Source organism: Aphelocoma coerulescens, chromosome 2 (assembly GCF_041296385.1).
Source record: "Aphelocoma coerulescens isolate FSJ_1873_10779 chromosome 2, UR_Acoe_1.0, whole genome shotgun sequence".
NCBI classification, from domain to species: Eukaryota; Metazoa; Chordata; class Aves; order Passeriformes; family Corvidae; genus Aphelocoma; species Aphelocoma coerulescens.
Window position 1 is genome coordinate 89,610,739 of NC_091015.1, and position 27,601 is coordinate 89,638,339.

The following is a 27,601-nucleotide window of genomic DNA, read 5'->3' on the forward strand; positions in this document are numbered from 1 at the left end:
GGGCAGCTCTTAAAGTGCTTATTATTAGTGCTGTAGAATGGTTTACAAAACCTGGAAGCAGTGTTTCTTTAGGGGGAGTAGCCTATCCATAAAAATTGCAGTTCCCATAGGCCAAAACCCTTGTGTAATACTTTTCTGAAGCCACTAATTATCAGATATGATGGAAATTGAAATCTTTATTGTGGGTGGTATGCAGACGGAAAGTTCTGTGTAACATTGCTCATCCCTCCAGCTGGGTCCCTGCCGTGATCTCTGTGAGTTATGGTTTTATTTACATCCTCTGTCAGGGGCAAATATCTGCATTCAGTGCCTTGCATGGCTGGGAAATTGCAAAAGTCACCCAGCCCAAGACAGAGGACTCTTATCCTATGTATTTCAGGTGCACTGTTTTAAATAGTTTATTTTTTTTTTTTTTTTTTTTTTTCAACTGACTGTGTTGTAATGTAAGAGGAAATGACACCACTGTAACACTATAAATCCTATAATGCAGTCAGGAACAGGGCACCAGTTCTGGGGTTTGGACTTCAATGAGCCCTACCCCGTGGCTGATGCCGCCGTTTCCTGCGGGTCGCGGTCCCCTCCGGGCAGTGTGGCTGTGTCCCCTCCGGGCAGTGTGGCTGTGTCCCCTCCGGGCAGTGTGGCTGTGTCCCCCGCACCCCTCCCGTCCCTGGCTGGTCCCCGCAGGGCTGTGCCACCACCTCGTGGCGGACGAGGAGAGCCGGGAGGCAGGCAAGGGTCTCCGCGGAGCATATTTGACCGAAATTGTGCCTTTTTACATAAATGAGGCAGCGGAGACGGTGTAACTGATAGGAGTCAGGAGTTTGATGTGACCGTCTGTGTGTCCCCTTATGGCAGAGCACCGACCCTTGTACAGTCATTTTTTCATAATGTAATTTTTATTTATCTTGTAATTCAATCCACCTGGGACAAAATGTTGACTATTAAGGCAGTGATGGATTAGACATGCAGTGGGTTATACATGTCGGTAAAATGACCAGAGTTGCTCATGGCTGGCTTGCATTCACTGCGATCGACGCTGTCTGTACTCAGCAGAGCATTATGTGAAAGTTAATTCACTAAAGCTGGGGTGGAATTTACTTCAGATTCTCAGCGTTTGCACGGGGGTTCGTCCATTCTTTGTACCAGTTTGATTTGATATTGACTGGCCTGTGTATGTCTTTATTATTATTTGTTGTTTCATAAAACAGCTTCCTTGTAGACGTTTTGTTTTGTCCACAAAGGTATATGATGTGACCATTTAAGCTCAGTATTGGATACACTGATCAGCCCCAAATGTGATAGACACATATGCTTTCTCATGGTTGTCAGCAAAGTCTTTGGTACAGGTTCTTTTTGGAGGGTATTATTTTATTAAAATTACTGAACAGTCATAAGATAAGCTTTAGAAACAGTCCTTTCAATACAACAGAAAAACTAAAATTCAGTAGGAAAATGAATGTAAACAGCAAGACTTCAAGAGGAATTTCTTTTTTTCTAGGTTGGGTAGCAATTTCATCATCATAGTTTGCAGAACAAGATAAAAAATAGAAAAGAAAAAGAACAAGGATTATATGCATAAAATGAAATGTGTTAATATGTATGGCCATCTGGTGGCAATGAAAAGTACTGTGTTATATTTTTTAAAGAAAAAATAATATTAAAAAACAAATTTGAGGTCAGTTGCTTGATTTAGATGACAGCTGTGCCTTGAAGTCAATGTCTTCATATGACCAGAATGAATAAGCAGTAATTTTTGTATGGACTGAAAATTGCTACTACTGAACAGATTTTTTTTAGGTAAAAATATCAAATTAGCTTAGTATAAAATACACAGAAACAAGCACATGTGTCTCTAGCATATCAGCAGCCATTGCATTGCCAGAGGCTATGGCTTTACAACATGGTGTTTTCAACCAGTTTCAAATTTCATATGAGCTGTAAACAAAGTTGGGTATTTTTGTTTGTTTTACTCAGCTGGAAGGTCACCGATTCCAGTCAAGACTACAGACCCAGAATAAATCAGTGCATTTCAGACGCACTGATGAATTTATTTGTATTCCTTCAAGAAATGTCCCACTTTAAGGAACAAAACCCTGGCAAGGTAAGCACTCCCCAGTAAGATTAACAGTTCTATATGATTTAATAAAAAGGTGAGATATATTTATAAAACAACACGTGAGCAAGCAAAAAAAAAAGAAAAGAAAATGTGCATTCTGATACCTTCAGTCATGAATTTCTGCTAACTTTTTTTTTTTGCTTTGAAGAATATGGGTAGGTAGTCAGTGAGAAAAGCTGTTCACAATGAAGTTTGTAGCAATACAGTCCATCCCCTTACAGCTGTTGGAGCTTCACAAGTTATTCCATGGACTTTTTAAAGGAAATCTAAAACATCACAATTTAATAAAAACTTGAAAAAGCAAAGAAGTAAATAGGCATGTTCCTAGACATAAACATGGTGTTTTTTCACAAATAACTAGTTTTCAGGAATGGCTGCATGAACAGAGTTCCTCATACTTGATTGTGATAATTTTTCTTCTATACACTTATAGTTGGTGATTTTCCCTTTTTTTACTGGAAAGACTGGAGAACCCAGTTCATGAAGAAGCAAGCAAGACTAGGGCTTTTTTTCCTCCAACTAGGAAGAATATTATTATTTACTTCTAGTCAAAAGTGAAGCAGATTTTTTTTTCCAAGAAAAATATAAATAATATGAAGTATATGATGATAATAGATTACATTTTTATATTTGTATTGCTAAATACAAGTTGAAGACTACGAGTCTTTTTCTCCTCTTTTAATCTCTTTTCATTTTGCCAGAAAATCTTTCCTGAAAACAGGCCATTCAGAATTAGGAAATAGAAAGTATGTAGTACCACACTCAAATATTAGCAGTTTAGACTGAAAATACGGATGAGCAAGAGGATTAAATACCTCTAGAAAAAAAAAAGAATAAATTATATAAAAAGTAGTGGTATGTTTGGAAAGTAAAGTTATAGTTAAAAGAAGTAAGTTTATAGTGAAGTAAGGAAATGCAGTATCAGTAATGTGGTAACATAACAGTAACTGTATGTTAAGAGATACCTAATACTGGTTTAGAAAAGCTAATTTTGGTAGCATGTCTTCCCTTCTTTTCCCTGACCTCATTTTCTAAGCTGTGTCATTATTTTACTTCAATAATTAGAAGCAAATTAGGCAATAATGCTGTGTGCAAAATTTCTTCAAATTAACCATTTTATTGCAATTCAGCTCCAAAAGCAAATGGATCTTTTCTGCAAACTTTGAACAGCTCTGTTGTGTACTCAGCACTGTGCAGTTGTGAAAGATGCACTGTTATGTCTCAGTCACCACAGAGGCCAAATCTCAAATTTTTTATTGAAAATTCGGCTCAGTCTTGTCATTAACAGAGGTGCTAGAGTAGCCAACAAGCATCATGAGATTGCTTGCCAGCATATGAGAAAAAGCAGTTTCACAAAGCAACACAACAGGGGGGAGAGCTGTAGGTAGGGGAAGGATGTTTTCCTTTGGTAAGCATACAGCAAGTATGCATTGTAATATTGCAATTAGTGAGTTGGGTTTTTTCCTGCATGTAAACTGTTAAGTCTTTTTTCATGCAATGAGGGTGTAATTTTAGCAGTAAACATGAGCTCGTTAAAGCTTTACAGTAAATGAATAAAAGTAGCAGGTTTTTATGATAGAAGAGGGGATGCATCCTAATTATCCAAAATGGACTGTTTGATGCTTATTTTCACCAGAAGTGTTAGAAGTATTTCCCAGTTTTAAAAAACAAACTTCAATTTTGCCCTGCATTCTAGATTTCATTAGCATGCAACATCTTTCTTTTGCAAAATGATCTAATCATTTAAGTGGAAGTGTTAATGGTGAATTTTAATGTTTTTGCCAGTTTTGCCTACTAGTCTGCAGCATATGTACGTTTTTCACTGTCTTGGGAAGTTACATTCCTGGAGTTGTCCTCTCCTATGTCTTGTGTAAGTATGGTCTCTTTTTCAGTCATGATTAGTGTATGTATGTATTGTTCATTATTTGGTCTCTGTATAGCGAGTATTTATTTATTTGTTTATGTATCTGTTTACACACACATTCAAGTTTGCAGAGGACACCAATCTCTGTGGTGCAGTTGACAAGTCTGAGGGACAGGATGCCATCCAGAGGGACCTGGACAAGCTCAAAAAGTGGTTTCCTGGGAATCTCATGAGGTTTAACAAGACCAAGAGCAAGGTGCTCTACCCGGGTCAGGGCAACCCCCAGAACGAACACAGGTTGGGGGATGAACAAATCAGAGCAGCCCTGCCCAGAAGGACTTGGGCATGCTGGTGGGTGAGAGGCTGGACATGACCCAGCACTGTGCACTCACAGCCCAGAAAGCCAAATGTGTCCTGGGCAGCATCCAAAGCAGCGTGGGCAGCAGGGGAGGGAGGGGATTCTGCCCCTCTGCTCTGCTCTGGTGAGACCCTACCTGGAGTCCTGGGGGTCCCCAGCACAGGAATGACAGTTGAGGGACATGGAGGTGATCACAGGGCCAGAGCACCTCTCCTGTGAAGACAGGCTGAGTGAGTTGGGGATGTTCAGCCTGGAGAGGAGAACACTCTGGGGAGAGGCCTTTCAGTTCCTGGAGAGGGCTTCTAAGAAAGCTGGGGACAAACATTTGAGCAGTGCCTGTTGCAATAGCACAAGAAGTAATGGCTTTAAACTGAAGGAGAATCAATTTAGATTAGATATAAGGAAGAAATTTTTTACATTTTTTTGTCATTTGGAAGTCAGCTTACAAGTTTTTTCAGTGTGTTGATTCTGGCACAATATTGCATAGTCATGTTTGTCAGGTCGAGATACCAAAATCAGGCTAAGTCAAGGTAATGATAAATGTTGTAATGACCACAAATCATGTCTTACTGATAGTAAAAAAGATGTCAATTGATATGAATATAATGGTATTTTCCTGATGAGTGGGAATGGCTCCTGAAAACTGGATTTGACCTTAGAAGTGTCTGACATCAGCATTTCACAGTGCATTTTTATGTAAAACTAACTGTATTATGTAAAATTAGTAGTTATCTTATGCAAAGGCATTGTTTAAGCTTTATTGAGTGACTTCTTGTACAGCAATATTTCAATACAATTTTTTTCTTTGTCTTCATTTTTATCACAGTATTGTGTGCCTTTTTATGTCCCTTCCTTAAGTGCAATGAATTTGGACAGAAACTGTGCAGCAAAATAAAGGCTGTTCTGATGAAACTAGATTTTGGAATAGTGGAATATATCAATCAGAAGAAAAAAGAGAGATCTGGTGAGTAATTAATTATGTTCCAAGTAATGTATTTCTTTATGCAGAGCATTTTATTCACCTTGCAGACAGTTTGGTTTGTCCTGAGAAGCCAACTGTAGAGATACTTCTTGCTTTGAACCTGGCTACTGTTATTAGCTTTATAAGGAGTGACAACGTGTGTCAAATATCTGGGTATGATGATAAAAAAATTACTTCTTCATGGAAAGAAACAAGGCAAGATCTTTGTGTGTGATTAGATGTACTGCTTATAAATTTTCAGAAAAAGACTACTTGCTGTAAGCTTGCAATGCTTATCTCTGTTTAGATAAGGCAAACTTGCCCAGGAGAGAGACTCACTCAAGAGTCTCAAAATAAGTACATAACAGAATTTTCAGTAAGAGACCAAACTCTGTTCCTGTATCTAAATCCACCTTGGTTTCACTCCCTCCAGCAAAAAGAGTTTGTCTTCTCCAAATACTCAATAAGCATACAAGAATTGCCACAGGATAGCAGCTACAAATTAATCAAAGTTTATAGGTGGAAAGGGAAGAAACCAATTTAAAACAAAATTTCATGTATCTCACCTGAAATCTTTCTCATACTGCAAACTTTTCGATTTTAAGCAATAAAGCTATTTCAAGAAAAATATGTATATGAGCAGTGTTATCTTTAATTTGTTCTTTGTGCATGCTCCAGTTTTGGTAATTAAACCTTTGTAGTGTAGTCCCACTATTTACAGGTAGCCTACACTTTTTAATTAGTGCTATGTCAGTAGACTTAATATCTGCTTTGAAACACGCATTTCTTGTAACCATTCATCATACAATGTGTTATTCCTAGACCCAAGGAGAACCACCCTGTGTCTTTTCCCCTTCCCTTACATGTAATGTGATAGTTATTGGAAATAAGTAATAATGCATTGGAAATTTTCTTTCATGCATTATTCTACTTGTTCAGTTTTTAAGTGAAACTGGCAGAGGAAAAGATCAGACTATTGTTTAATAAAATTCACAAGCCAGCACTGGGAAAATGCTTGAGGTCGGATGCATTCTTTCCTGCGTCTCATCCTCCAGTTTAATTTAGCCCAGACAAGTTCCCTACCTTGCTTTGCCCCTTGGGTTCACCACATAGATTCACAAAACCTTGTGGTGACACAAGAGAGAAAAGAGCATGTTGCAAGAAGCAGCAACCAGGAACACTATGACTGTGTTTTTCATTTTATATTGGTTTAAAAGATTCTCAGACAGAGGAGGCAAAATTTGTATCTCTGCTTATCTGTAAAGAGCAACATTGTACCAGACTTCAGAGGATGCTTTGTAGGCATATTTGCATATGACTGTGGATGCAGGGTAACTGGGTGCTGGTAGAAGAAGGGGTTTGTGAATGAAGATTACATGTAATTATCAAGAAAATTGCATGTTCTCCTGTAAAAGTAATGTGGTGGGATAGCTACACAGCCTGTTCTAAAACCAATTACACCTGTGCATTGTACCAGCAGTGTAGTCTAAAAGAGAGATGTAAATTGCCAAGGCAGACGATATTATGGTGAGCAACAGAGACTCCTGAAGGAAGTACAATGGAGGTAAATAGATCTATTGGAATGTACTCAGAATAACATTCTCTCTGCCACTTTGGTTGCTGTATTTTGATAAGCAGCCAGTCTTTGAGTCAGGCTTGTTTTCCTGGTAGCATAGTACATAAATGATGCACTGTGTCAGCAGGTGGAAGGTTATTGTGCTACACAAGCTGTGTGACAGAGAACACACACTGAACCTGGAAATCCATTGGCATGAGTAGGATAAAAAATATATCTTTTTTCTTTCAGAAACAGCAAAAACAAAACCCACAGAAGATGACAGTGAATTAGACATATCAGCTCTGTGTCCCAAGGTGACTTTTTTTCAGTCAGCCCTGTCTTGCTTTTAAAATCTATATAGATAATGGGAGACTATCTAGATTGCTGTCTGTTCTTCTGTGGAAGACTTTAAGCTCCCCAGGAGGCTGTGGTCCTGAACTAAGCAGTATGCTTTAGACATGATTAATTGTCTCCACCTTTAGCCTTATACTAATTAAACTACTGTATTTGTGACTTCTGGCCTTCAAGGTAATGGTTTCTTTGGCCTACTGAGCTAAGAATGTGTTTATTTTGTATTGGCTGTAGAATGATTACATTAGAATTTAATAGCAAAGGTGGTTACTTTCATTTGCAATAGTGAAATTGCAGTTGATTTTTATCAATTTAAAATACAAAAGGGAAACAATAATAGAAGACCTGTGTAATTCATCAGATATTTTTGTAAACGCTTGTCTAATAATTTTCAGTGACAGTGCAAATAGGTATATTATCTATAAAATCCTTCTAGATATGTATGAGAACACTCAAATATCTCATTTTTCTCCTAGTATTCTAAATGACTGTATGGCAAAGGTTTTTCTGTTATAATCAGAATACCGGTTGATATAAAAAAATTCATCTTAATAGGAATTGCAGTAGTTGATCAGTAGTGTATAAAGCCTGACTTTGACAGTGATTGTTTTGAAGGTGGTTTTCTGCTGTGGAAAAAAAACCACCAAAAAAAAAAATCCCATGGGATAAAAATTCATAGCTGACATACCTGGATATTGTTGAATAAATTGGTAAAGGATAATGGTTTTTTTGTTCAGCTAATTTTTGATGGTCTTATAGATATTGGGCTGTTTTTCTGGTCCCAGTTTACTCATTTCGTTACATTATGCATATTTTGTATTTGCAGGCTTATCCTGCTTTCATGACAGTAGGATTTCTTTCAGAATGAATAACTGGAATTTTCTATGCTTCTTTAGTATAATTGTGGTGGTCAACCAGCATCAAACCTCCACATTATTACAGCTTTTGGTTATTACAAAGAGGGATGCTTCACTTCTAAGGATTGTATACTATTTTCATATTTCTACAATTAAAGCTTAAATAGGAGGTGATTTATGTTGCTATGTCATACAAGAGGGACTTTTTTCAGTCTGTAAGCATTGGCTTTCTGTAGTGTGATTTTTTTGAGTATAAGAATACCCTGTATGGGACTGTTTTCTGTGTAGGTTAGCCCTGCAATTGTTGCCAAAGAGCTGTCAGTGTCTGACACAGATGTCTCAGAAGTATCCTGGACCGATAATGGGACCTTTAACCTATCCGAGGGGTATTCTCCACAGACAGACACATCTGATGGTATGTAACAGCCTCATCTCTATCATCTGTGGATTCCAGTCATGCAGATTACCTCAAAATGATTAGACAGTTTGAAGGCAGAAGGTTTCGGGGTTGTTGTTTTTCCCTCTGAAATGAATTTAATGTTCATCGTAGTGTTTTGTATAGTTTTGGATACATCTTGTGTAACAACTGTCCTCGTCTTAAAAATGCTTTTGTGGGTAAGCTAAGCAAGGAAAAGCTGAGGAAGAAACAGTGAATACTCTTGACTTGTTAAACAGCCAATTAAAGAAAGAATTACTAGGTTTTACTACTAGAAATGAAGACAGCCAGCAATTGAGCCTATGAAGACTTAGACTAGGAAAAGATTCTCAAGCACTTGGCTTGATCTGGACCATAAAAAAGTTTTTACTTTTTACAGACTAAACTATCAGTAAACACTTTGCAGGAATAAAGATTAAGGACAGCAGTAGTTTGGTGTAGTCTCACCTGTGGATCTGTTGCTCTGCTCATCTTGCATTTCTCCTAGGAAAAGTTCACTGTAAATGGCAAGCAGGATGATACTACAGGCCAAATCAATAATTTAAATTATTTTTCTAGTATTTCAAGTTGTAAATAGACAGCACTGCATGATCACAGACCGTAACTTGTAAAGAGCAATTGCCATTCATCTCATCTATCTTCCTATCCAAAGCAGGTTCAAAGCTGTTCATTGAAACTTTATGAAGTTTCTCAGGGCTGCGACCATTTGAATTCTGATCACCTCCAGTTGTAGAGATTCCACAACTTCCCTGGAATGTCTTTTTCAGTATTTGCTTACCCTCAGGTTGAAAAGGTTTTTTTCTTGTAGTGAATCAAAGTTTCCCATGTTCCAGTTTGTGTCAGTTTACTCTGATCTTTTCACTGTGCACTGTCTAGAAGAGTCAGGCCCATCTTCTCTCTACCTTCCTATTCAGTAGTTAAACTGATTCCCACCTTTGCCACCTTCTCTTGGGGCTGAACAAGGCCCATTCTCTCAGCATCTACATACGTCCTGTTCTCTAGCCCCCTAAATAATCATGCTGGCCCTCCAGGGGACTCAGTCCTGTATGCCATTGTCTGTCTAGAACTGGAGAGGTCCAAACTGGGCAAAATACTTCAGTGTGCGCTGTCAGTTGCTGAATAGAGGAAAATCCCTTCCACTGACTTTCTGCCTTCAATTTTGCTATTACAGCTCAGTGTGTGATCAGCCTTCCTTGCTGCAAGGGCATACAACTGACTTGCTGCCCACAGCTCTTCTGGAAAGCTGCTTTCTGTCTTGTTGCCCCAAGCATGTACTGCTGCACAGGTTATTCCATCTCAGATGGAGGATTTCACGTCTGCTTTTGTTGAATGTCACAGTGTTCCTTTTCAGCCTGTTCCTTTATACAGCCTGTTGAGGTCCCTCTGAAGGCATCCTGACATCCAGAATATCAAATACACCTGCTCCACAGCAGTTCCTTTCTGCCCATGAACTTGCAGAGTGCACTCCATCCTGTCATCCAAGTCATTAATAAAAACCTTGAGCAGTGCTGGTTTCAGTCCCTGTGGCAGACACCAATAACCAGCCTCCAGCTGCACCTTGTGTTGCTGATGAAGCCTTTGACCCTGGCAGTCCGGCCACTTTTCCACCCACCTTACGGTTCCCTTGCCCTGTTCGCTCACCAGCTTGGCTGTAAGGATCATGTGAGAAACTTGTATTTAAAGCCTTGCTAAGTGAAAAATAAACAAGATAACTCTTCTTCCCCATGGAGCATTTCAGCAAATGGGACATACACAAAAGTGCAAGACCAAATGGGATCTATCTGAGGACTGGCTCATCTGTCAAAGCTCTGTGCATTCGAGCCACCACTCTGCATAAAACACAACCCTTCCTCCTCATCTTCCCAGCCTGTCTTTCCTAAAGAAAATGGAGAAAATTACATATGAGTCATTTTTAGGATTTATTTCCTTAACCCTTATGAATGCTCCTACAGCAAGCTCCTATTGCTTGTTTTCATAGAAAGTAAGTTCAAACTGATTTTTTTTTACCCTCTCATTCAAATACTTGATGAAAGTATTCCCTTGTGCTTATTTAGGCCTCTTCCACAGGCCATGTACTCCACGGTATGTTTCACACATTTCTAATAACAAATATTGTCTCGTTCATTAATGCAGCCGTTAAAATGTAATGTTTTATTTGATTACATCCTGCTTTTTATCCTCTTGAAAACATGAAACAATTCTGATCATCTGTAGAGTTTCCATTGCTTGTTTCCTTTTTAATGCAAGCATTGGCCAAGAAAGGAAAAAGAAATTAAGTTTTTACATTGGTTTTATATATTTATTTAAAAAGATAAACATTCTTTTTTATTATTCCATATGCATGTTAAAAGCTTGTAACACATCCTTACATGCTTACATACTTGTAGTTTATATATATAGTGAAGAAAAATAAATATTATAAATTTTCGGGCTTTATGTGGTTAGTATATTTAGAAATAGCTGTGCTGAAGATTTGCATGGGTTTTTTCATTACAGATAGATACTAGAAAAAAATAGCTTTAAGAAGTTACTTTGTTTAAATAGTTGGGTTGATACCAGTTGATTTGTGGTGCTAGATTTATGACCTTAAAACCATTTTGTTTTAGATTTCACATAATGCTCTTTCTAGTTGAGACCTACTAGAGTATGGATTAGTAAATGTATTCAAAGGAACACTTACTAATTGCATTTTTACATGTGGCTGTCTTTTTGGGAAACCTTTTGTGAGTGCTAACACTGTTTTCTTCTGTTAACCCTGTAACAGATTTTGACCGACCTAGTGATCATGAAGAAGCTTTCGCTAGAGATCTTTTAGAGTTTCCCTCTTTAGAAAATGGTGCTGGCACAAATGATGACGATGACTCAAGCATCGGTTTGCCCACCCAGCAAAAACGAAGGAAAGAGCAAACAGGTGTCAAGGTGGATCACGCTTCCAGACAGAGTAAAGAGAGACCATCCACTGCAGGGTTGTCCTTGCCTTTGACCAGTGACCAAACCTTTAATTTAATGAGTGGAATTGCTGGCGATGTCATCACAGCTGCGGTGTCTGCTGCCATCAAAGACCAGCTGCAGTCCCTACAGCAAGCTCCCTCACAGGCAGCGCCCAGTTTGAGCGAGGAGACAGACACAGAGGAGGCTGATGATTTCGAACTGCTTGATCAGTCTGAGCTAGAGCAGATTGAGAAAGAATTGGGACTTTCACAAGGCCAAGAAGCAGAATCCCAGGAAAAGAAAAAGTCTTCAGGCTTCCTTTCAAATCTGCTTGGAAGTCATTAACCTGGAAGCTATAGCTGGTTACACAGAAGAAATTAAACATAAAACAGAAAAAAATACCATCAAATGCAAAAAAAAAAAAAAAAAAAAAAAGAGAGAGAAGAAAATTCTGAGCTGTGTAAGCTTTAACTATCCCTTTAGATGTGTTGTAATAATTTCCCTTACGCAGAGTGAATTAACTGGATAAATATCAGCTAATACTGATAGTTTAATGTTTCTGGTAGTTATACCTCAATGTAATAGCATGGAAATGAATTATCTATCCACTGTTTGGTTGCAGATGCGTGGCGGAAGTCAGTTGTTCAAAACAGTTTGGGGGAGAGGTTTCTTTTATCTTTTTGCCAACTATTTATTTTGGGGTCCTGAGCCAAATTCTCGATATCGACAGTTTATTTATTGTAGTTTTCCAATCATGTAACACAATTAATGACTCACATTGTGAGGGCAAGTTATCACAGGACTGCAGTGAGATTATAACTGCATCTCACCTCCTTCAGTCCTACCAAAGAGTATGGATCCCTGCAGTTAGCATTATGTGTAGTTCATCTACTGTATATGAAACACATTAACGGGCACAACTCGAGTTTAAATATGTGTGCAACACTATAAAAACCCCTTGATTTCATACTTAAAACCTTTGAATTATTTTGGATATGGTGATGCATTTCCAAGTTTTTTGCTGTTATAGGCCTGTAGAGTTGTAAAGTGGCATGTTATATGACTGACCACCTGCTGTGTTCCTTGATGGAGTCTGGTCCTTGGCAGTATTGCCCATGTGAAGTCAGCCAATGAATTTTATGTTTAAAGTTAATATTGTGTAAACTGAACAACCTTTTTGGGAGCAGGTGAGGGTAGTTATTGTTTGGAGTAGAGATTAGAGATTAAAAAAAAGCATAAAGGCTTTTTAGGTGCCACTTCCTTAATTTGAGATTCTGTAGGTTTTGGTTTGGCTTTTTTTCCCCATGATAGCTGCTTCCACTTGCAACAAAAGTTGTGTTGCAAGCTGAATACGTTAAGATACTTAAAAGTATTTGGTGAGGTCAGTTGCTGGAGAAGACACTCAGAATCTTCTTCTTGGCATGTAATTTAAAACAAAGAAGAACTTGTTTAAATTATTTGCTGGTTTAAAGTCCACCTATGCTGAGTGAGTGGCATGGGATCTCAAGCAGATAACTTATTTTTCTAGGGCTTTTTTGTTCACCTGTGACGAAACTGCACTGCAATACCAAGCAATAGTAATCCAAGAAATAGGAAGAAGTAAAGCTAGTTTTTCTAATGTGATGTAAACCATTAGCCAAGTTGAGGGACCATGTCAGCTGCTACTACTGCTCAAGTAAATTTCCATTTGCTGGCATTTGAAGAGGTGAATACTGTTATCTTGGACCCTCAAAAAGTACAGCAACAGATGATAAAAATCTTCCACTAACATATATGTGTAGGTAAACCTTTGTTTGAAATTAACTTCATTTTGTATTTTTTTCCTTTTGAGGTGAAAAAATAGGCAGATGGCCAAAACGAGTATAGCAAAAGAAAGGATGCTGAGATTTTTTGACACTAGCTTTATTGTTGCATGTGCTTTTTGTGTCAGTAATGCATATTGACCGTGTTTGCTGTCCTTTACCAGTAAAAAGGTAAGCCTGTGCCTTCATTATCAAACACATTATGAAATAAGTGGATGCTGGATATAGATCCCACAAGATGCAGCTTTCAAAATTACAATATCTCAACACCTGAGTTTCTGGAAATCATTAGAAAACATGGCCCACATCACTTCCACAGCATTGGTTGCAAAGTTTCTTCTTTAGCTTTCACCAGCCTGTCCTTCTCATTTGGAAAAAACAACAAAAAAACCAAACACCCAACCAATATTAAAATAAGCTTTTGTTGGAACATCAGTGAGTTTAAAAAGTTCTCAGATGACTTAGAAGCCTCATTTTCTTGCTGCATGTTTAGGACAATCTGTACAGTTAAAAAGAGTACAAATCCAAGTTGCTGATGAAACTTTGTAGGACACCCAAACAACTATGTGCTTCCTTGTCCAGGAGTACTGGTGCCAGAAGGGGAAAACAGGCTGTAGGACAGGGAGAGGCAGGAGGGAGGGAGGGAGCAGTCCTTCACAGGCTTTTCTGGAGCAGATTTGCAGGACAGACTAGCTGGCTGTCAATGGTGGCATTGTAACAGCGTGCACTTTATTATTGTTTTATGAAGAATACTTGTGGTTATAAGAGTATGTAACACAGGGGCACTCTTCTAGAATAATAGATTAGATCAGAAGGAAATGCAGTTGGAGGAGTTTCTCAGACTTTTTGTGAATTACCCATTTTCTGGTTTCAAGATAGGTAAATAGATTGATTTTTCCCCAGTACGAGTCACATTTCTTTTTTTCCAGAAAGAAAAAAACAACCAAAACTTGAACAAGTAAATCATTAAAGTTAGGGACATAGTTGCTTAGCTGAGTGTCTTTAGAATTTTTTTTCTGCTGTCATGGTAGTCAGTTGCATTCAAGCCCCTAAATACTGTGTAATGGGAAGGATATAATTCTGTAACATTTAATATTCTTCCTCAGGTAGTGAAAAGATGTCTAATTTTCTGCAGGAAATAATCCCTTCCCTCCCACACAACCACATGAAAGAAGCACTTTGCTTGGATACAATACATTCCACTGCCAGCAGTTCGCCAGCAAAACACAAAGAAAATGTTTCTCTCCTTTGTGGATCCTTTCCACACTGCCTTCAGTTGGAAATCCCTTGAGAAAACTTCACTTTGCTATATTATAGCAGAAGCCACAAAATAGCAGTTCCTTAAAAATTCCTGTCACAATGGTCCACAGCGTCTTTCTTCCCGAGAACGGTCGTCACTTTCCAATCCTTCAAATTGGATGCATGGGCAGGAAGACAGGGTATAAGGCAGTACATAGCTCTGAAACATGCAGTTTTTCCATGGAAAGCCTGCTTGCCTGCGATTTCCAGTCAAAAGGCACACGGGCAGCGTAGGGGGCACAGTGTGAGGCAGTGCCGTGGGGTAACAGCGTGTGATCCTGCCCTGGGATCAGTACTGCTTGTGTTGTGTGTGTGCTCTTACCTGGCAGTAAAGGGCTCACCCTCCTGTGCCTTGCAGTGGCTTCTTCACGCATCCTGATGGAAGAAAACTACCTATGTCAGGGCAGGGATGCGGGTCACTCTTCTGTGCTCGGAAAATTCCCCCTTGTGTCAGTACATGTGAGTGACAGGATCACCATCTGATTGGTGGCCTTAGGTGTCAAATCTAGTGCAAAACCGCCCGTTTCCAGCACATAGGGTTTCCATGTGTATGTACCACACACCTACTGACCATTCTTCTGTTTGTTAGTGGAAAAAATGTACTATTCTATGCAGAGGAGTTTAAATAATTGTAACCCAAAGTAACAGGATCTGAAAAGATACTCGTTCTACTTGTTCCATGTTTGTTCTGCACTTTTTCCAGGCTGTCCCAGCCTTCTGAACAAAGTCCCTGTAGTCTCCATGTCTGTTCTCAGCACATGAGCGGCGTCGCGGTCTGTGAGTAACCCCCACCCGGGCAACCAGAAACTGGAGAATTACAAAATGTCCGTATTTAAGTATTCTGCAGCACTTTACCTGCCCGATCACTGTTTTGTAAACATGGAACTATTATATTGATTGTTTTAATAAATATGTGTTAGTTTTTATCTTTCATCATCTCATCGTGTGTTTTCTCCCAGAAGTGGAAAAACCCTCTAACAACAAACGGGGTGACCTTATCGCTCTCTACAGCTACCTGAAAGGAGGTCGTAGCCAGGTGGGGGGTCAGCCTCTTCTCCCAGATAACCAGTGACAGGACAAGAAGACAGTCTTAAGCTGCAACAGGGAAGGTTTAGGGTAGGGCATTAGGAAGAATTTCTTCACAGAAAGGGTGCTTAGACACTGGAATGGGCTGCCCAGGGAGGTGGTGGAGTCACCGTCCCTGGAGGTGTTTCAGGAAAGACTGGGCGTGTTGACAAGGTGGTGTTAGGTCATACGCTGGACTCGATCATCTCAGACATCTTTTCCAACCTACCTGATTCTGTGAAAACAAACAAACAAACAAACAAACAAACCAAAACCCCAAACCCAACGAAGCGAACACAAAGGCCCAGCCCAGCCCCTGGCCGGAGCGCCCGCCCCTCCCGTATCCCTTCCCGGGCGCCGCCCGTGCCCGCGCCCTCCGGCCGCCAGGGGGCAGGCGCGGCCCGCTCCCGCCGGACGCCGCGCGGCCGCTTCCGGCCGCGTGCCCCGCCCCATCAGGGCACCCCGCGCGCCGCCGGCCGCAGGTGCGTGTCCCGGGGCTGCGGGCCGGGATGGCCTGGGATGGCCTGGGATGGGATGGCACGGCATGGGATGGCATGGGATGCGATGGCATGGGGCGGCCCGGCCGAGCCGGCTGCGCTCCCTTGGGATGCAGGCTTCCTGTGAGCCCGGCCTGGGCCACGCCTGGCCTGGAGGCTCTCGGCTGCTGCTTGCGTCCCGTCTTATCTCTTGTTTTGTTTTATTTTATTTTATTTTATTTTATTTTATTTTATTTTATTTTATTTTATTTTATTTATCTATAGGTTTTGCCCGAATCTTTGTTGTCCATGTAGTAAACGCCTGCCTCGTCCCAACATTAGGGACACGGACGCATTTTAAATCCAACCGAAGGCAGCTAAAAATCAGCTGTAAAAAAGAGCCTCAGGGGAGATCGCGATTTGCCTGGAAGGGCTTGGCTGTGCTGCGGGCTTGTGAGTGCCTGGGATTTCGCTTTCCTGAGCCCCACACAAGGTAGGACTTGGGGCTTCGATCCTGTGGCTTAAATTGGGAGGGGAGAATGCAGGCGGGTTGTGGGAACGTGTTGTGTAACTACACAGGATTTCTCTGCTTTATGCTGTTTGAGTTGTAAACGCGTCTCCGCGTCGTAGTCAGAGGGGAAGGTTTGTGGCTTTAGATTCTCCTGGTTCCTCGCCTCTTCTGAGCTGCTTTCTTTTGGGTGGGGCGGAGCGGGGGGAGGTTGGGTGTTTTTACATTCCCCCATGTTAAGGTAGCGTGTAGCCTGTCTGCCCGTCACAGACCAGAACAGAGTGTTCTGCCGCGGGTTCCCGCAAGGAGTTCGTCACTAGCAGCCAGCGTGGCTCTGCGTCAGTGGTTTATGGCAGCAGGATTTGTGCTTGGGCGGGGAGAGGCGCAGGGAGCGCCTCAGGGAATACTCGGGATCCCTCAGTGGGCAGAGAATATGTTTTTCTCTGAACCACAAAAAGCATCTGTTACAGTGAAGAGATGCTTATAGTACTTCAGATAAAATAATACGGCCTTTATTTTCTGCATCCCCCCTGTCACTGTAGCACTGCAGATAGTACAAGTAGTAATAAGTAAGGAGCCCGGTGGTTCCAGGGAATGAGCGTTTTATAACGTGTGTTTTGACTCTTTATGCTTATGACTTCTGCCACTGCCTCTCCCTTTTAGTACCTTTTGGGAGGGGCTGCTCTTCCTCTACCTGCTTTCAGACCCCCTCATCCTGATGTATTATTTCTTTTCTCTCCATCTTAAGCCATAGTTTTTCTAAATCAGTTAAAAGATGAGGGTGTTTTCTGTGATCTCCAGATCATGCTTTTTTTGCTCTTTGCTTTTGGAGCATTCAAGAGATTCCATCAACTTTGTTTAAAAAAAAAAGAAAAAAAGCTAAGTTTCATTAAGCACTGAGAAGGAAGGAGATGTATGGGTTTGGAAGGGACAGCTTCACTGACAGGTCACTGCTCTGCAGTTGTCCTCTCGCAGCCCCAGTAACACGGCTCGGCTGGGCGGTGGGAAGTGGAGGGAGACCAGGATTAGCAGTGGCTTCGAGTGCTAGATCTAGGCATGACTGACTGCATCTCCAGATGAACAGCTCTGCAGGGTAAAGTGCTGTCAACACTACATGCACTGGTCCAAAAGAGCTAACAAGGCTTTATTTTTAAATGCAGTAACTTTTTTTTTTCTATTTAATAAGGCTGTGGAAAATAGAAAATAGGCCAGTAAGCAGGTTTTCCCTTTTTACCCTTATTTCAGCAATCACTGGTCTCAAAATCTTAGAGTTGGCAGAACATGAGCTTGTTAAGACCCTTTAGTCACTGATCTTCAGTGAAAAGTGTAGAGCTTTTGAAATACTGTTGCTCTGGCTAGGAGCCCTCTCCTGCATTGCAATCCCAACAGGCCCAGTGGGTTCTGCATCCAGAGCTGGGATGCTCAACTGTTGCTGTGGTCCAAGTAACCTCAAAGTCTTTTATTTTTAAGTTTCTTCTCTTGCTCCTACCCTTGCATACCACACTCATTGCTGTTGCTGGTGTTTAATAAATTTAATTCTGTGCAAGAACTGTGTTTCTGACACTGCCTTACAAGAACGTTGTCAGGACGTTGTGTTGGGACTTTTTTTTGTGTCTGTTACTTAATTTTTTTAGTATGATTTTATTTTTTCCCACTTTCTAGTAATGGCCACCTACACTTGCATCACTTGCCGTGTGGCTTTCAAGGATGGTGACATTCAGCGTGCCCACTACAAAACCGACTGGCACAGGTACAACCTGAAGCGTAAAGTTGCTGACATGCCTCCTGTCACTGCTGAGAATTTCCAGGAGAGAGTCCTGGCACAGAGAGCAGTAGCAGAGGAGCAGAACAAAATCACTGCCACTTACTGCACAGTGTGCAGCAAGAGGTTCTCCACCTTCAATGCCTACGAGAATCACCTGAAGTCCAAGAAGCACCTGGAGCTGGAGAAGAAAGCTGTTCAAGCTGTCAGCAAGAAGGTGAAAATATTAAATGAGAAAAACCTGGAAAAGGGGCTGGCCCCAGAGAGCATAAATAAAGATGAAATGAACACAGCTATTCAGCAAGCCATCAGAGCCCAGCCATCTTCGTCTCCAAAGAAGACACCTCTACCTGCTAGTAATGCGAGTAGCTCTCCAGTTTCCAGGGAAAGCACCAGCTTGTCCCAGAGCAGAGAACGACCAGAAATACCTCCACGACTGCAGTGGTTTGAACAGCAAGCTAGGAAGCTGGCCAAGCAACAAGCAGAGGAAGAAGAGGATAATGAAGAAGGTAAGGCAGTAAACACACTGACAGAAGATGGCTTAGGGTAAGCTATGGTTTGAGCAAAAGCTTTCTCCTACTTCTGTAGCAATGTGGCATTTTCCATGGCAAAAGGTCTTGCTGTTGATTAAATTTTCAGTTTAACAAAGGAATTAAGGTTGGCCTATGTTTGCAGTCAAGGACTCTGTGTTATGTCTGAGCTGCCAGCTGTTCAGCTTATAGACAGACACTAATGCATGTAAAGGTTGAATATAAATAGTCACTAATATGAGCACTATTTCCCACATAAAATGTCAAAGTTTCCTTTAAAGAAGGCTAATGTAACAGGTTGCCCTAAAACTACTTCTGAAAAATAAATGAACAAAAATCCAGTTACGATAATTTGCCATTGTCCCAACTCATTTGGTGATCTGTTGAAGGGAGGGGGGACTGTGGTTGTTTTTGTTTCCCTCTGCCCACCAAGACCAGGGGAGAAAGTTTTTACTCTTTAGCCTGACCGCGTGGCATCGCTTCTTAGCATGTTGACGTCCGTGTTGAAATCTGTTCAAGAGTTGCCACCCCAGTGGTCTGTTCTTGTGAATACAGCTCTGTGTTGGAGGTCAGCCTGGAAAGCAGAAAGCTGAAAAGATCAGAGGTTCAGAATTTCCAGAAAAAGGTTATTTTTAACCTGGGTGCTTTCAGTGCCGTAGTTGACAGTGCCGCTCCAAACGCATCTATTGGAGCAGTTGAATGGGGTGATTGAGCTGTAGCAAAGGGACAGGTATGAATGAGGTGGAACCTCATTCCAGCTTCGGAAACCCCTGTGTCACGTTACTGCATCTGTTGCAGCAGTTCTCTGCTCTTGAAATTTCAGTTGCAGTTCAGAGAACTTGTTCTACATGAGAAGAAACATTTACCTCTGAACATACATCTTAACACCTGAAGAAGAAGCCAACTTGCACCTGTCTAGTAATAATGTGTTAGTCATAAATTGTATTGCAAAAATCTCAGTAGGTTTCTGGATTTTAATTTTCCTTTTAAGTGTGTGAGCAGCAGTGTGTTTTCCCTCACTGGTGGAAGTAAGTATTTTCCTGATGTTGCCAGAGTTGTCTTGTTTTCAATGAGCCATGCTTGTGTTCTTGTGCTGTGGTGAATTAAATTTAAGGCCTGGAAACAGCAGAAAAGTGTTAATAGTTGAGAAAATGGAGGGGGAAAAGTATCAGATCTGCCATTTATGAGCAGCCTTGTGTTTAGCTGTGCACCTTAACAAGAAATGTCTTCTACTGGCAATGGTAAATTCTTGCACCTGGGAGTGGCTGTGTTGCACTTAGCAGTAAGAACAGAAAATGCAGTATTTTCTATGATGACTTTCTCTAACTTAATTGGGACTTAATTTGTTTGGGAAAAGTAATCATATAAAATAAATATTTTTTTTTTTTAACTTCCTTTAAAAGACTGGGAAGATATGGATTCTGATGAAGACGTTGGCTCCGACGAAGAGATGGAAAGTATGGAAGAAGAAGAAGAGGAGGAGGAGGAACAGGCAGAGGCCAAAAGCATTCCTGCTGTTGGGGCCATACCAGTCACAGACTGCTTGTTCTGTCCCCATCACTCAAGATCTCTCACAAAAAATGTGGCACATATGACAAAAATCCACAGCTTCTTTATTCCAGACATAGAGTACCTTGTGGATCTCAGAGGACTAATCAAGTATCTTGGTATGGCTAAATGTTCTCAAATTTTTTTCTCAGGATAATTATATTCTGATAGTGCTTATTTTCATTTGGATATGACATCAAATGGTTTGGTTTGTGTTGCTTTTTTTTTTGTCTGGGTGCTGTCAGTATTTTGATCATGAGCAGGACCACAGGCTTTCCAGGGAGAATGAGAGTAAGCTTGGCTGAGCAAACATGGTCATGTACCCTGTAAGTCTCACATAGTTTTCTGATGTTGAGAAAGTTGTTCAGATAATGTGAAATTTGGGACAAAATTCTCTTGCTGAAGAGTGCATATGAACTGTGTTGTCCTGCTAGTGAGTCACAAGTATTTGTCTCTGGTTTACAGAGCTTTTGGGAGAGCTAAAAGCTAGGAAGAAAAATGTGTCTTCCTTCAAGTCTAAAAGTAATGATGAGAATAAAATAATTTTGGAGTATTGGATAGAAAAATGTATTGAAAGTGCAAAATGTATTATTGAGAATACTGAATGACCCATACCTTGTCACAAGACATCTTTAAATGCACAGACATGTCCCTGATGGGGCCATATGGTCAAGGCATAGGAACAGCAGGGCTATCCTGGAAATTAAAGGCTCAAGGTTCCTCTTCAGTCTCTCTGCCTGCAAGCTGGGAAGGCCTTGTCACAGAAATGTTAATTACTGACCAGGGAGATTTTGTTCAGACCAATAGAAGTGCCAATGTTTTCTGCAGGAGAGAAAGTTGGCATTGGAAAAATCTGCATTTGGTGCAATGAAAAGGGGAAATCCTTCTACTCTACAGAAGCAGTCCAGGCTCACATGAATGATAAAAGCCACTGCAAACTCTTCACAGATGGAGATGCTGCCCTGGAATTTGCAGATTTCTATGATTTTAGGTGAGGACATTTCTCTTTGAGTGAGACACAGGTGGGGACAGACAAAAGGACAGTTAAATAGTATATCAGAAACTACTATTCATTCTTAAATTTAGTGGTGTTTTGTGTTCCAGTACTTACTTTGCATTGCTGGTTCCCCACTCTTTTAGGTAAGCGTAACAACATGATTGGTTGTCTTCTGTGACCATTATTACCAATCCTACATCAAAGTATATTTTGATTACCTGTTCTGTAGGTTTGCTGTTACTGAATTTAGATTTCAGTGCACCAGCAAAGGCCATAAAAGGGCATAACTGTCTTTCCCATTACCTTTTAGGCAAACTGTGGACTTAACACCTACTGTGGGTTTCTTACATAAGTTTTGTTGGGTAGCTGGAGTTGAGCAGGACTGCTGTTACTTAGAGGCCTCTTGTTGAACTTCTTACAGCTTATCCTAAGCTGTGTTCATTTTGGTTAGAAAAACCTCCTATTATGGTGACAGGTGGAGCTTCTGGGAGCGCTTGTTTAGTAGCTGTGCAGAGCTGGTGACCTGCACTGTGGTAGCTTTTCACCATAAGTCACTGTTAAGAGTGCAGCAGCAGAGCTGTGCTGAGTTGCAGAACAGGGTGGAGGAAAGGGGTTCCTTGTCTCCAGGCTCTCCTCAGGGCTGGGCGCTGCTGGGAGGAAGTCTCAGACCAAGGCAGGTGAAACATGACAGTGTTTGTACCTTGCTGTAGCTGTGCCTGGTGTGTCTGGATAGCTGTGGTTGCTCTCTGTGTACAAACCATGTACTGCTGCTCTTCCACAGGAGCAGTTACCCTGATCATGAGGATGGGAAAGATATAGAGGGTCCTGGAAAGCGCCCAGCAGAGAAAGAGTTGGATTATGATGATGACACCATGGAGCTGATCCTGCCTTCAGGTAGGCACGGGGCTTGTGTTACAACATATTTTCTCTGCACTTCCATATCTGCCTCCAGTATGTGCAGCACAGGCCATTGTTGTGTTTTCCTTTGGGAAGGGAGAAGGTAGTTTTGCATTTAAGTGTCTTTGGGGTTATGTCCTCACCTTCTATTATTGTCACTGCCAAGTAGTTCAGCTTCTTCAGCATTGGTGGATATGTGGACTGGGGCAGTGGGTTGCTTTGCCCATTTTACCTCTTTCTTGTCATGTGACTCTCATGGTATACTCCAAGAGTTTCCATATTTGTTTGAGTGCAACTTGGAGAGGCTGTAATTTAGGTTATCTGGTGTTGGGGTTTTTTTGTAGAGCCAGCTCCTACCTAACTCAGTAAACTAATTCAGTAAATTAATTTATTTAAATGTCCTTTTTCTAGTTTAGCATTTGAGACTCTCACTTGCTTTTTTTTGTTTGTTTGGTGGTTTTGTATGAGGGGGACCTCAGCCCTTTCATTGAAACAGCATTGCCTCTCTTCTCATTCCACTAATTAAAATTTTATTTTCTGATAACTGCCTGTTTGTTATCTGAGCGAAGGCCCTCTTGAACAACAGCACATTTTGTGTTTTTTCTTCAAGTAGCTCTTACAGTAATTACATTGAGTTCCTAATAGTCCTAAAATTTTTAAGGTTCTGGACCATTTAAAAGCATTTCTCAGCATAGGGGTTTCCATAGTTCTCACAACTTGCTTGAGTACTCCATTTCAGAAGCTGTTTCATGATGGTCCTAAGCTGTCCCCTCCTGTGAGCAGGTGCCAGAGTGGGTCACCGGTCCTTGATGAGGTACTACAAGCAGCGCTTTGGTGCGACGAGGGCCGTGGCTGTTGCCAAGAACAAGAAAGCCGTGGGCCGGGTGCTGCAGCAGTACCGAGCCTTGGGCTGGACGGGGCAGGCAGGTGAGTGACAACAGGAGGGCTTTGCAGAGGAGAGGGCTCTGGGATGTCAGCACTCTACAGTTCCAGAGGTCGACTTTGCTTTACACGTGGGGTTTATGCAGTAGTTTGTCTTCCACTTGGTTCATTTTAATTCCTGACATCCCAGCAGATACAGGAAGCTTGTTTCTAAAATGCAGTGCAGCTTCTGTGCAAGCTTTTCATTCCATTGTTTGTGATATTTGGTGACTTCCTGAGATTTCTTGGATTCTGCCTGTCTAAGCCACTACTCTTGCTATTTAATAATGTAACATAAGTCATGCTTTGACAGAATACTTTTCTGGTTGGGGAACAATGGTGTGATCCATATCCACTTTAAAAATATAAGAATCACGCTTGGAATGCAAAACAACCTTTTGCTTTAATCACAGTCATGGGTATTGGTAGAGGGAACTGGCCTTTCCCCAGAGAAAAGTGGAAAGAAGAGTGCTAGTATGGCAAGGAAAACCTACAGGTACTTGCTGAAGTATGTGGGCAGATCAGCTGGTTTGCATACAAGTTGTAAGTAAGGTGACAGACACTGATCCCTCTCTCTTCCTTCTCTCTCCCTGCAGGGGCCATCTCTGCTCAGCAGCGTGACATGCAGTACCTGCAGAGGATGAAGTCAAAGTGGATGCTCAAGACAGGAATGAGCAACAATGCTACAAAGCAGATGCATTTCCGGATGCAAGTCAGATTCTGAGCTCCCAAGAGAGCTGCCTACAACTGGTTATGGGAAGGGGGATTTAATGATTTCTGGGTTGCAGATGATCTTATTAAAATGGACTTGGTACCTGTCAAAGGCTGATGTGTTTGCTGGTGTGCCTTTGTCTGTAAAAAGAAGAACAGGAGGAAGCTTGTCTCTTCTGAAAGAATGGTGGGCCTAACTTAAAAATAAAATATCGTCAGTGGAATGTGTGGCAGAGTAGTCATGGCTGTGACTGAAGGTACCTGTAGAGTCGTGCAGCCCATTTCTGGGGGGCAGTTCACATCTACAAACTGGTTGAGGCCAAGAGAAGACCCTAGATTTAAGTGCTTCAGATGGAGTGTATTGGATGTTTTCAGTTGTGGTGCCAGACATATTAGCTGGGTGTTTTGGAGTTCTAGCTGGCACTAGTGAGGTGAAAATTTGAGAGCAGAGATTCATGGAAGGTTAAGTAATTGTTTGAAGAAATGCACTGATGGAAAACATAACTCCAGGATTACTACTGTCCTCAGAAGCTGACTGTACTTGCCTAATGCTCCAGCTCGGGGCTGGATTAATAATTTGCAGTGTAGTTGTTTTACATTGAACTTAATAAATTCTCATTTTCTAAAAAGTGCTCAAAATTACCATAACATTTAGATGAGTGTCAAATCAAAATTTCACATTTCCTGCTTAAAACTCGGAAGATGACAGCTTTTGTTGTTCCCACTGAGTACTGGTGTTTGGTTACCATCGTGCAGTGACCCAAGACAGGTGTTGGCTAGAACAGGCTGGTGCAGAGAAAAGCTGTGTGTTAAAGAGCTGAGGAAGGAGTGCTGTGTTGGTCCTGCTGGTGTAGACATTAAAGGTTTCCATGTCTTTACCAGTTCTGACCTTCCTGTAAGGAGGTGGGCACTTCCACACAGAGCTGTGGGCTGGTTTGTGATGCCCCAAGTTGCAGTGTGCTGGACGCTGAGCATGTGCCACAGGAACATGGCTGTTTCCTTGCCTGACAGTTCATTGGGAAGGCGGCTGGCTACAGCCAGGTTTCACTTCTGCATTTAGGATTGCTGGATTCCTGAGTAGTGGCTTTCACTGGCATGACTTTGATACAAGTTTTCTTTCTTGTGAATGGCGTGTGCGTGATATCACTGAGGATAGTAGGGAGAGACTTTGTCTGTTAACACTGTATTTTGATTTTGATACCTTGAGGTGGCCACCTAAAAACAGAGACTAGACAAGAATAAGAGAATAAAAGGAGGAATTTATTTGAAGAGCCTTCAAAGGTTCATGCTGGGCAGTCAAAAGGCTACACCTGAGACGGACCCTGGGTCACAGGTTCTTCACACTTTTATAAGTTTGGTCCATTTGCATATCAGGGCTAATTCTCCAATTATAACTTTGGTTAATGATGTAATTACCCCAAGTCTGCCCCCCTTCTCTAGGCTTTAGTTTACACATTTTGGGGCCTGGTGTCTTTGAAAAGCAAACCTAGAGAGGCTTGTTACGTCTAACCAGCATGAGAGAACAGCAGCTAACAGGCCACATGAAACTTCAGAGTTACACACTAGGCAGTACAGGATTTGAAAAATATAAAAGTTAAAACCTAGGGCATCAACTTCTTGAAACAGTTCTCTAGTCTCCCTAAGAGGTAAGTTCAGAAAAAGCAGCCCCTTTGTCATGTCAACACTTCCAAGAGAGCAGTGTGTTTATGGGACTTGTATGAAAGTGATAATTTCACAGTGGAGGTGCACGCTGTGTGGGGGTTTTTGTTTTGTGGATTTGTCTCTGGAGTTTTGCATATTAGTGGTTTTTGGTTTTTTTTGTTCTACTGCCTTGGAAGTTTTTTTGCTGTTCATGCTTTTTCTGAGAAGGAGCAAGCTTGAGCAGTAATGGAGGCTACAGGTTTGGCACAGCATTTAATAAGTAAACTGGCTAATACATTTAAGAAAGGTGCAGGTTTGAGTAAAGGGAAAACCGGAGCAGAGAGAATTTTCAAGAAAGGCTGTGTTCACATCCAAAACCTTAAATTAAAGCTGGGTAAATTAATGAGTACCTCCTTTTTCCTGACAAGGTGGAGTTACTGCCATTTTATATCCCTAGCTGGATCTTGCGCACATAATTTGAATTTATTCTAGAGGGTTCACTCTGGGTTATTCACTCTCAAAGTTGGGAGTGAGATACCTGGTATCAGCTATGTGACTCAAGCTATGATTCTTTAGATGCCATATCCCTTATTCCAGTTGTGACCTGGCCCAGCCTGTGATTATGGTATGGATTTCTAGCACTGAGGGTATACCCTTCCTGCTTGTATTTGACAAGTCTTAACATCTGGCCATGGGGAACTGCTCATACAGTTTTCTTTGAAATTAGAGAATACTGTTAAAGGTCTTATGTTTATGGATAAGTTAGATTGCCTTTACACATAGGGCAATATAAAATGCCACAAAAATGCAGAAATAGAAGGGTTAAGGCTTACTAACCTGAATATTGAAACCTGCAGAACTGGCTTTGAATACCAGAATATGTCACCAGTGAGCATCAGAGCAGTATGCAGTCTTGAGCTTTTGGAAGACACTCATGGAATATACAAAACTTACATTAAGGACTAAAGAATTATTCTGGAAGAGTCTTGGGAATAACCTAGTACAATTGCTAAAATCTTAGTGGTGTGTAAGGAGTCTTGGCAGTGAAGGCAGAAATACAAGGATGTAATTGATCCACTGACAAATTACTTTGGGGCCATAAGGTTCAGGCTGAAGGTGCATGGAGTTTGCCACTCTCCTCAACACGAAAGGGAACCAAAGGAAACTCCTGTTCTCGCTGCAGACTTGCTCAAAGAGGCCTGCAGTTTATGAAAAGATGGGGATTGCCTGAATTTCCTGAACGGTCTAGTTCAGACAGGATACCAGAAAGTAAACATGAAAATCGGAAGTCATTTTTCAGGTCACAGGGAAGCAGAAGGAAGTAACGTGTGTAATTTGCACCTGTGATTCTGTCCTATATATCTTGCTTCAGTTCAGTCAGAAGGAAATGGAAGAGAGTATGCGAACCTACTGGTATTTTACCGGAAGTTGTAATACTCGGGTGAAAATGGGTGCCTTGGAAAACCAGCAGAGGGCGCAGGAAAGCTTGTCCCAGAATTGTGTTAACTATGAAAATAAATAAAGCCTGGCAAGAGCGCATTCATGGCGAATAGAGGTAGGGTGAGACTGCAAAGCTCACCACTACCATGAGTTAAGATTAACACCAGGCTTCTGTGAGATGAATTGCTATTAATATCTTCATGTAGGTCCTGGGAGAGCATTGCTAGCTCAGGATGGCTGGAACAAGTATGGGGATTGTCAGCAGGGTTCAGCGACAGTGCTACAGTATGCACAGCTTGTAGGTAATTCCAGCTATGTCGAAGTATTTGAGAGTATTTTAATTGGACACACTTCTCAGCATTTAGTCTTTTACATCCCTGTACAAAGGATAGCTGAAGGCAATTTTTTGTTTCCTGAGGCAATGTTTTGTTTTCTAGTTGCTCCTATCAGGGAGCTATGTTTCCAGCTGTAATCCAGCCTTGCACTTGTGCTCCCCTCCTCTAACCTTGTATTTTCTGGCTCTTATGATGAGAAGAAAGTAAAGTTTAGAGACAATCAAGTAGATTTGAGAC

General features: G+C 41.3%; 2 protein-coding genes across 3 annotated transcripts in view; both read left to right on the forward strand.

Annotated features, from left to right (window-relative positions):
• The window catches only part of RETREG1 (reticulophagy regulator 1), a 64,412-nt gene extending 48,946 nt beyond the window's left edge, over positions 1-15,466 (forward strand). For both annotated transcript variants that reach the window (XM_069008310.1, XM_069008312.1), the window contains 6 exons: positions 1,975-2,101; positions 3,902-3,986; positions 5,165-5,302; positions 7,107-7,171; positions 8,354-8,480; positions 11,266-15,466. In XM_069008310.1, coding sequence (XP_068864411.1) covers positions 1,975-2,101; positions 3,902-3,986; positions 5,165-5,302; positions 7,107-7,171; positions 8,354-8,480; positions 11,266-11,777 — 1,054 coding nt within the window. In that variant the 3' untranslated portion in view covers positions 11,778-15,466. The remainder of the gene's footprint in view (positions 1-1,974; positions 2,102-3,901; positions 3,987-5,164; positions 5,303-7,106; positions 7,172-8,353; positions 8,481-11,265) is intronic.
• Positions 15,467-16,013: 547 nt separating this feature from the next.
• Positions 16,014-24,060, forward strand: ZNF622 (zinc finger protein 622). Its single transcript, XM_069008313.1, has 8 exons — positions 16,014-16,080; positions 16,360-16,567; positions 18,245-18,853; positions 20,278-20,541; positions 21,251-21,413; positions 22,201-22,313; positions 23,100-23,243; positions 23,834-24,060. Exons 3-8 carry the CDS (start codon positions 18,247-18,249, stop codon positions 23,959-23,961), a joined length of 1,419 nt encoding a protein of 472 aa, XP_068864414.1. The 5' UTR covers positions 16,014-16,080; positions 16,360-16,567; positions 18,245-18,246; the 3' UTR covers positions 23,962-24,060.
• The last annotated feature ends 3,541 nt before the right edge of the window (positions 24,061-27,601 follow it).